The sequence below is a fragment of the Rhamphochromis longiceps genome, linkage group LG11, assembly GCF_057381845.1.
Source record: "Rhamphochromis longiceps isolate RC_006_pf linkage group LG11, R_longiceps_female_GT1.1, whole genome shotgun sequence".
Lineage (NCBI taxonomy): Eukaryota > Metazoa > Chordata > Actinopteri > Cichliformes > Cichlidae > Rhamphochromis > Rhamphochromis longiceps.
In genome coordinates this window covers 7156610-7166879 of record NC_140567.1, presented here as the reverse complement: position 1 = coordinate 7166879, position 10270 = coordinate 7156610, and the positions used below count along the sequence as shown (strand labels likewise).

The 10270-nt window shown below is 40.1% G+C and overlaps 1 protein-coding gene across 1 annotated transcript; it reads left to right on the top strand.

Annotated features, from left to right (window-relative positions):
• The first annotated feature begins 202 nt into the window (after positions 1–202).
• On the top strand, positions 203–9526 carry LOC146658473 (melanocortin receptor 5-like). Its single transcript, XM_085421693.1, has 4 exons — positions 203–394; positions 499–605; positions 6578–6766; positions 8933–9526. Exons 1-4 carry the CDS (start codon positions 203–205, stop codon positions 9501–9503), a joined length of 1059 nt encoding a protein of 352 aa, XP_085277819.1. The 3' UTR covers positions 9504–9526.
• Positions 9527–10270: the final 744 nt, after the last annotated feature.

Here is a 10270-nt window from a genome sequence, read left to right as displayed (position 1 = left end):
AATACTATTTGTATGTTGTTAAATAAACAAGGTGCTTGGGGTGAATCATGTTTGTTTGCAGCATGTGTAATTGAAGCTGGCATAATATTAAGCATGATCTCAATATTACAAAGCTTACGTGAAAGCATGACACAGTCTCACGTTCTTCTTCTTGTTTCTTCTTTCAGCCTGCTTGAAAAATGGCCTCCAGGTAAGAGTTGCGATGATCCAGACCCGACCCACAGCAGAGATGAATGTGTCTGATGAATCCTCCTACCAAGAGGAGGTGCTGCTGGGTAACTCTACCTGGGGCTACTCCTATTATCATCAAAACTACACCCTGATCCCTCCACTATCAGAGAAGGCTAGCACCTCCAAACCTGCAGCATGCGAGCAGGTCCACATCGCTATCGAGGTCTGTAGCACTTTGGATTCATTTATTTATCTCGTGATTTCTTCTTGGCTACCACTACCCCGACTGTCTCTTCACTGGTCTGTATTTTGATCTCCTCTCCTAAGGTCTTTCTGATCCTGGGTATCATCTCACTGCTGGAGAACATTTTAGTCATCACAGCCATAGTGAAGAACAAGAACCTACATTCCCCCATGTACTTCTTTGTCTGCAGGTAAACTCCTCAGTGGTTTAAGACATAAAGGGGAAAATAACATAATAATGTACGAGGACCACCCAAAACCGTTTTAATAAAGTGAGCTTACCATGTGTAAAAGATTTTGTTAAGCAGCAGTTTATTAAAATATGCTTCTATCCTTCAGTGCTTACTCTCTGTCTTGGTGTAATACAGCCTTTCCCAGGGGCAAAATGCAATATAGGTCCCAAGTGAAACCTTGTTCACTCTTGTCAACATATTAGTGTAAATGGATACATTTAGGATTAGAATACACCCTAATGTAACCATTATAATTGGATAACAATGCATGCCTCCCCTCAAGGCCCATATCATTTGAGTTCACATTGTTATTTTCAAGCCCTTCTCAAACGACCATAACAACGCTGCATCCACACAGGAAGCATTTTGGAGGAATGCGGCGACCAGAGACCACAGAAAGACAATAAAATGTAACAACTTCAAAAAAGCAAAGACAAACAAACAAACAAAACAATGAGATAAACATTTCTCAACTTAGATGCAAGTGATTGAAGCAACTATCAGTGAGAATGCAGGATACGTTCCATTAGACCATCCTGACTGACCTATGACCTGATAGCAAATACGTTTGAGGATGACCTAGGAAAGCAATTCAGCAGTTCAGTCAATTCAATTCAGTTCAGTTTTATTTATGTAGTGTAAAATCATAACAAGTTACTTCAACTTCTAAGGTAAAGACCCTACAATAACACCCAGAAAGCCTCAGATGAGAAGGAATACATTATATCTCTGACAGAACCATGCAGGGGCAGCCATCCGTTGCCACCAGTTGGGGTTGAGGAAGATGGGTCTAAAGACATACTGTGGAAAAATAATAACAGTACTATTAATAATAACTAATAATGAAATCACAACAACGATCCTGGAATATTCCCTAGCAAACAACTGTCAGCTTCAATGCAATGTGAATAACCCCCTGTGTGGATGGATTTTAGGTATCTGCCAGACACTGAACCGATAACTTTCGGAGTAGCCTATGTTGATGTAATTAATAGACATGAACCGTTATCAATTATGTTCAGAAAGATCCTGATTTATCTTTTGTGACACAAATGATTAAAGTGGTTCAGTCCTGCTTTGTACAACCGAGACAGCTATCCAGGATTAGATTAATCCTTTCTGTTCTAAAAAGGTCATCAATGCTTTTATCGTCTATAGAATTGAATATTGTAATGCACTTTACTCTGCTCCAGAGGCTACAGCTGATGTTGCCTAGCTTTAAAACCACAGAAAGAGAAGCAACCACAACATACCAATCCCTCCCTGTTGCCCTTCACTGGCTAACAGTAGTTTTTATTGAGAATAGTCTGGCTCCTGAGTTCCTCTGGCAGTGCTCTGTTAAACGTTCATGAATAAAGGTTCTGGAAAGGTCATGAAAGGTTACCGGGCCTTTGCCTACTAGGCCCCTCAGCTGTGGAACTGCCTGGCAGGAGATGCCAAGCGAGCTATCCTACTGGTCTCTTTTAAATTGAAAGCAAGGAGAACACAAGGAAGCATGCCAGCAAGCAAACAAGCAAGTAAGTAAGAAAGGAAAATAATACAAGTAACCATAAAAAGCAATTTACAGTAGATGGCTTACAGGCTCAGGTAGAGCGAACTTTTGTTTTGTAGAAGTGGGACTTCAAGGTGACAGTCTAGAGTATGCTTCTATGTGATTACACAACAGGATTTTTTGCCAGAATTCAAAGAAATAATGAGTTTCAATTTCCAAACCTTCTCCTTTATGTAACTGATTAAAAAGCTCAGTTGTGCAAAAAATATTTTTCTTTTGCCTGAAGTGGAAAAGTTGGTTTATTTATAAAAGCCGAAGAACAGTTGAAAATAATTGGTCATCCTGAGCTTGGCAGAAGCAGATTTCCAATATAATCCAATGTGAAATCTAATCATTCTTTCCACTTAGAAAAATGTCATGCAGCATGTGTTGCCAGAGGAAACATGTGAACTCTTGAAAATGACATAAATCTTTTATCCTGATTATAAATGGTTAAATAAAACCATTTGTAGCAGGGAGTTACAAAAGAGGCTTTTTGATCTTATAATCTTGTGGCCTCCTTAGACTAATCATTAGGTAACGATGATTTAAACAACTTATGATTAACCTTCTTTCTTTAAATTTGTCTCCAACCAATGGAGATCTGTGGACTCAAAAATCATGACATATTTGGGGCAGCTGCCACATCAAAATCAAGTCACACTTTTAATGACCCTACTGTATAAATCAGAAAAATACTTGGATGTCTGTTTTCACATCAGCACCAATTTCTTGTGACTTTGTTTGGGTCTGTCTTCTGATTTGAAAGACTTAATCCTCTTACTAAGACAAAAGCAAACGTGTTTCAGCTGTGCAGAGACACAGCAGACATTCAACTAAGTCTTTGAATTTCTGGCGAGCTGTATAGTGCTTCTGTTCATGTGGTTCTGAATGACTGCCACGGCGTAACACTGAGGTACAGCGAGTTACTGCACGATAACACTTGTTATCTTTTATTTGAAAATCCATTCGATTCATGGGGGGAAAAAGAAATACATTCCTACTTAATGTGTTGTTTTCCTTCTCTCTATAGGTAAGTTGTGAGTATTTGGTGAGTCAGTCCACGATGTTTATTGTGATATAATATGCTGCCTTGGTAACCAAGACAATAGAGGAGAGCCTGTTGCTTCCTGTGGGCTGTAATCTTAACATATTACATGCCACCTCCACTCAACGTGGTGTTAAGAGCTTGTGCTCATTATTATTTCTGTGAGACTTGGCTGTCATTTTCTTTGGCACTTGAACAAATTGCTTTGCCAACAAGGTTCAACTAGATGTCCTGGAGAACATATTATTGTAGTTTCATGAATTCTCATTTGAACACCAAAACACCAAAATGGCACCAAAGCATAGAAATACATCTTAAGCTACATGTTTTAAATATCACCTCTTCTGGCCAAGAAGCTTTTACTCATTATACGAATCATTTGTCAAGTCAAGGCATGGAGTCCAAACGTGGAAAGCTGTGGAAAATCTAGAAAACTAACAACAGCCAGATTGTTAACCTTGCTCTGCGACACCTCTGAAATAATGTGTCAACTAAAACTAGACTTTTCCTGACTCTAAATTTAGTCCAGGGCAAACAATTCAGAGTTAAAATTGGGACTAATCAGGTTCTGAGTGGTGTATCTAGAGAGCTGTAAACATGTTTGTGGTTTTTACAGTGAAAGAACCTTTTCCTTACTTGGCTCATATGTTTGTGTGTGATTTCAGTTCAATTGTGTTAGTACAGTGAAGGAAAAAATAACTGTAAATTCAGACAGATGAGATTGTGCTGAAAAGAACAAGGCAAGGCAAAAATAAATAAATAAATTTAAAGGTGAATCACAAAAATAAAATAAAAAAATAGTCCGAAATGGCCAATTATACCCTGGACCCCAGAGCGTTAACCAAATAAAACATGAAAAATTTGTGAAAAAATGGGTTCATTTGTGGCATTTTGTGTAAATTTAAGCAATTTGATTATTTCTAATTAAAAAAGATTGTGAAACTTTAGTTAGACTTGTGTTTGTTTGTTTTTTTTTTTTTTTTTTTTTTTTTTTTTTCTAAATGACATCAGAAACAGCAGTATGCGACATTACGTGATGGCAGAGCTTCAGTTCATCCTTTGTCATTTTTTTTTTTTTTTTTTTTTTTTTAATAAATAGGACAGGGGGAATGAATGAGAGAGAGAGGGGGAGAGAAAGAAAGAAAACCAAAGGGGAGAAGAGACGGTGAGAAGGGGGGGGAAGAGAGAGAGAGAAAAAAAAAACAAACTCCTGGGTCACCTGTATGGAGAAAAAAAACAAACAAACAAACAAAAACAAACAGAGGAGACAGCAAACAACAAAGAGCAACATAATAATAGAGAAAACAAAGCACCATCACAATAAACTAGCTAGTCATAGATATCAGTATTTACTAAGTAATAAACGATATTGTGCAGCACGCAAGATAGACAGCGCACAGTGTGCTTTGAGGCAGCAGCCAAGAAAGCTTTAGTCCGCGTCTGTGAATACCCATGTGTGCATACCTGTGTGGATCAGCATGCTTGCATTCCAAAGGTTTCTCCATGTAATGATCTGCTAGGGAGTGTGGGGGGGCCACAGCCCCGTCCTCCAGGGTGTGAAGCGGGTATGGAGGAGATCAAAACTCCAGACATCCAGAGGCCCCCAGAACACAAGAGACCATGGAAGACCAACAGAGGGGCAGCCGCGCCACTGTCCCAGTAAGAGCTGAGGAGAGTCCCAGATGAGGGCTCGCCCAGCAGCCGCGGAGCAGAAGTCAGGGGGAGTTGCAGTGACGCGCCCGTGAGCTCCGCCGGCCCCCAGCTGCGCCTGAGTGACCGAGCCCTAGGCCGAGAGGCCGGGGGCACCCCACCTCCAAAGGGGCCCGAGCGAGCCCCAGGCCCCAGGCCCCGACAAGCGGCCGCCAAGGAGTGAGCCGGTGTGTACCCGGACGCCCACCCCCAGACACAAAGAACCACCAACACACCAACACCTGAGGGAGTCCGCCACCGGCAGGGGAAGTGGTGGTGGGTGGAGATAGGCCTCCAAACCTTGGAGGGCCTGAGGTGTCCCCAGAGAGGTGGCGTCTGATACCCAACCTGACATATAGACACAGACATACAGGCACACACAGACACAAACATCCATTCCCACCCTCATGCTCTCATATGCACTCACTCCACACTCAACCAACGTGGAGACAGACATAAAGAGACGCTGTACACACAATCACACTCCCCAAGCGTACTCTACAAACCGGGTCTAGGTACCCTTGCCCCTGGAGGGGGGAATTGCACCCAGACCCAGGTGGTGTTACCCTTTTCCCTGCGGTGGGGAGAGGCAGACCACCCCGACTCCGCAGCAGCAGGGAGGCCCCACACCCCAGACCGCAGTCGGACGGCCAACTCCTCCTACTAGCCCTCCCGCTCCAGCAGGCCGCAGAGAATGGGGGTGGGAGAAGACTCCAAACCTCCCTCCACCCGCTCATTGTAGTGTTGACTTGTGTTTGTAAATGAATCACCTCATGTTGTGTAGCTTTATTGATTTTATGCTTATTGGGCTACAAAGTTATTCATCATACAGGCTAGTACATAAAATCAAAATTCACATGTTTTATGTAACTGAAATGTTTAATTATGTGGGCTAAAGAAAAAGAAAATTATAGAGTACGTGTTTATATGAAACATCTGTATACTTACTGCTTTTGATGTATTTTAACTGTATATAATACATATTACAGAATGTAACACATGCATATGTGTAAAAAATAAATTGCTTTGATTTTGCCACCCCATTTGATTTCCATGCCACCCAAAGAAAATTTGCCTAGATCCGCCCCTGCCTCTGTTCACACTATGCACACTATATATATATACTCTGACCATCAGCCACCAGCAGTTATAGGATCACTGTTTTAACCATTTTTGCTGTGGAAAAACATCAAATTTTACATGTAAATATACATAAATAGCATAGACGTGTTGTTTATTTTTAAGAAGCTCTTAAAATATTAGTATTATTTAGAAACAGTGTTTGGAAACAGCATCAAGCGTCTGTCTGTCTGCCTGCAGTGCAGTTTTTTTTTTGTGACCACTTTTAACTGGGGAGATAGGATCCATTTTTCCACCATCTTTGCTGGCTTTGTTGCTTGTGCAAAGGCTGTGAGTGCATGTGACTGTCAAAGCATTGCCTCAACTGCACCTCCGGAGAACGTGAAAGACTGTACTCAGGCATTAAATCAATTAATTGGTTTTCCCAGTATGACTGTGAGAAGAAAGTGTTTACGCAACAGGAGAGCGAATGCAGCTATTCTGTCAGCTCCTGAATACACAGAAGGAAGTGCACATAGAAACATTTATTTGAACATCTGTTTGCAGAATAAAGGTTGTATAAAGTATTTTGGTTTTTTGCAGTTTGGCAGTAGCAGACATGCTGGTGAGTGTGTCCAACGCCTGGGAGACCATCATCATTTATCTTCTCAACAACAGACAGCTGGTGGTGGAGGATCACTTTATCAGGCAGATGGACAACATGGTGGACTCCATGATCTGCATCTCTGTCGTTGCATCCATGTGTAGCCTGCTGGCCATTGCTGTGGACAGGTAATGATGGAAGGGAGTATAAGCACAAATATATCTTTTTTTCTTTTCTTTTTGCTATTGTTTCTTAATAGTTTCCTTTTGAAATGTTTTAAGGGAACTGAAGTTTTAATTGAAGGCTCTAGTCACAATGAATCCTCATCCATCAGCCCAACACCACAGCCCCCAGTTTCCTAATAATGTTCTTGAACATAACTGACGTGTTACAATTTATAACAACAAAAAAGGACCCTGTAATTTTATGATTAATTTTAAGGAAAATTGAGGCAGTGCTTATTTGGCACTCCTTCAGTTAATTCCTGTCATGTGTTCCCTCTGACATTTCCTTTTTTTCTCTCTCTCTTTAAACAGTTTTTATTCATTATCAAGAAAAGCATGAAACATCACAAAGCAAACAAAAAAGAAAGAAAGAAAAAAAAAAGAAAAGAAAAAAACCCAAAGGGAATATATTAAAGTCATTATATACCTGTACAAATACACATATGGGGTAAAGAGGAGAGAAAAATACTGCTTGCACTAAATCTTAGTTGTCAGTGCTGAACAGATCAAAGTGTTTTTGTTGTCTCACTGTGTGAATGGATTTAATTTTAAGCAGATGAGTAAACCAGCCTTGATGCAGTTTAATTTTTTGTTTTAAATTGACATTTTATTTCTTAATTTCCACCTTCTTTCTCTGATACACACAACAAATTTGGTTCATTCATCATGGGGATCGCTGCTTACTCTAATGCATCTGTGCAAATGTTAAGACAGGCAGAAAATTTTAGTTTTTTTTACTTTTTACTTTGCAATAAATTATCTGGCAAGACAGAAAACTCAGAAAATGTCCATCTTTCTCTGATTTCCCTTCTCATTCTTTTCCTTTTTTGTATGCTTGTGAAGTAGATTTTAAACCCTTGAAATGTGCAGGTTTTTTTCATCTTCACCATTCGTGTCTTTTTATGGGCTTTTCACATTGAAAAAAATGGATCTTTTAATTTCATCTGAGCTTGAGCTCAACTTGGAGCCTGAATATTTAACAGCAAAGCTGTATTATTAAGAGATGAATATTTCATAAGCACCGATGGCACACTTTCTTGATCTTGTGCTTTCATTTTGACCATTCTATTTCAAAAAGGTCTGCCTCAAATCTCCTAATTCAGTGGGTTAACCTACCATGCAAGTCTTTGGACTGTGGGTGGAAGCCAAAGAACCCACGCAGGTTTACGGAGCACCAGTATGCCGCTCTAAACAGTAATTTTATAACTTCTTAGTTCTAGAACCTAACAAATGACAATAATTGGAAGAATTGCAATAAGGCCTTCAAACTATTCAGTGCCTGTTCTTTATTAGTTCGTCCTGATTGCACACAACCATTCACAGCTACATTTAGCATGTGATCACTATTTTAAAAGTGTGTCTTTGTTACCATTGATTACCATTTAATCAATTGTCTGCTTAATAATGAATGTAGAATAACTGGAAAAACTGTTCTTTTTTAAATGTTTGTCAGACATGTTGATATTTGATCCATATACATTTAACTGAGTTAAATCTTACTCTTTCTAACATATTGGCATTCCTTTTGTTCCCTTTTCCATGCTTGCTATTCCTTCATGTACTGGAGCATGTATAAAACTGCAAACATTGCATAGATCATCATACTGGATGATACTGTACCATCCCCAGAGGCTGTTTGAAAGAGGTGGACTCGGGTCCATATTAGGCTGACTCTGATTCAGTATATGAATCAGGTATAAATACATGGTGTGCAAGAATCAGGAAACTTGACAATATGATATTCATTTGGTTTCTCAGTGACATTTAATATTTACGAGATTGTCTCAAAGACATATAAATTACATTCATACCAGAGGTTACAACAGAGCCACCAAATAACAAAATTGCACCTTTTATGTATAAATGTACGTTATGCGTGATCAACAACCCAAGGTTGCCTAACGTTATCCTCATTGAATATTGAATGTCTCAAGAATAAATGTCTCACTTCATGTGACCTGTAGTCTGGTTCCCTCTCTGTGAGTTATTGTATTCAGCACACACACAGTCCCCGTTATGTTTAAATGTCAAGTTTTCTGACTTGAAACGATTTTGTAATTCATCAGTGAGCAATAAATGTTGATATAAAATTAGAGGTTACTGAGGTGGATACTATGTTATTATCCACAGGTACGTCACCATCTTCTATGCACTGAGGTACCACAACATCATGACGGTGAGGAGAGCTGGCTGTATCATCGGGGGAATCTGGACCTTCTGCACTGGCTGCGGAATTGTCTTCATTATCTACTCAGACTCCACTCCTGTGATCATCTGCCTGATCTCTATGTTTTTTGCCATGCTGCTCATCATGGCCTCCCTCTATAGTCACATGTTCATGCTCGCTCGCTCGCACGTGAAGCGCATTGCTGCCCTGCCCGGCTACAACTCCATCCATCAGCGCACCAGCATGAAGGGGGCTATCACACTGACCATCCTTCTGGGGATCTTTATCGTCTGCTGGGCTCCTTTCTTTCTCCACCTCATCCTGATGATCTCTTGCCCACGGAATCTCTACTGCGTGTGCTTCATGTCCCACTTCAACATGTACCTCATCCTCATCATGTGCAACTCAGTGATTGACCCACTGATCTATGCCTTCAGGAGTCAGGAGATGAGGAAGACGTTTAAGGAGATCATCTGCTGTTACAGTCTGAGAAACGTCTGCACGAACATCTGTGCTTTGACTGGTAAGTACTGAGAAATAGAAAAGACCAGTGAAAGGATGGGTAAAGTGAACTGACCGAATATGACGCTGGAATAGAAATACTACTACCCAAGGACTGGTTCACTGCACTTTTCAGACAGTACAGTGTACCGTCACACAAGCAACTATTGAAAAGTATAAGCTGGAAAGGAGACTGGAACATTGAGTTATCTCCTAATGCGTCCACCATGTACACAAAAAGTTTACTAGATGCATTATTTTAAGGCTTAGTTAGGATCATCTAAAGTCCAAGCCCATGATTCATATTAACGTGCGTCACACAAAACTGTTAGTGGCCTGCTTTTCATTCTCCCTGACATTTCTTTTATCTTTTTTCCTTTGGCCTTTCTTTTTTAATTGGCAAGATTTTTATTCTCTGTTCCCAGAATATGTCTGATGCAGTAGCCAAATGGATAGACAGGATATTTTTCTTTCAGTGCTGCAAGAGTGCTCATATACTGGCTTTAAATTACAGAACTGCTGCCAAATGTACCCGAATGTACCCTTTGTTAATTTAGACGGCTGGATGTACTTCCTTGAACATTAACCTCACATGCATAAATTAACAAAGGCAATGAAGTCAGCAAAAGTTGGGGAAGGTGTGGTAAGAATTATCCACATCCATATGTTAGTGAGTTTTGTTTAGTTTTTTTTTTTCTCGCTTTTCTTTCAAGCTGTGACTACAAATTAAAACAGCAATTTTACACATCAAAGTCTGTTTCCCAGTTATGGAGAGTAGTGCTTCGGTTAGTAAGTAGTAT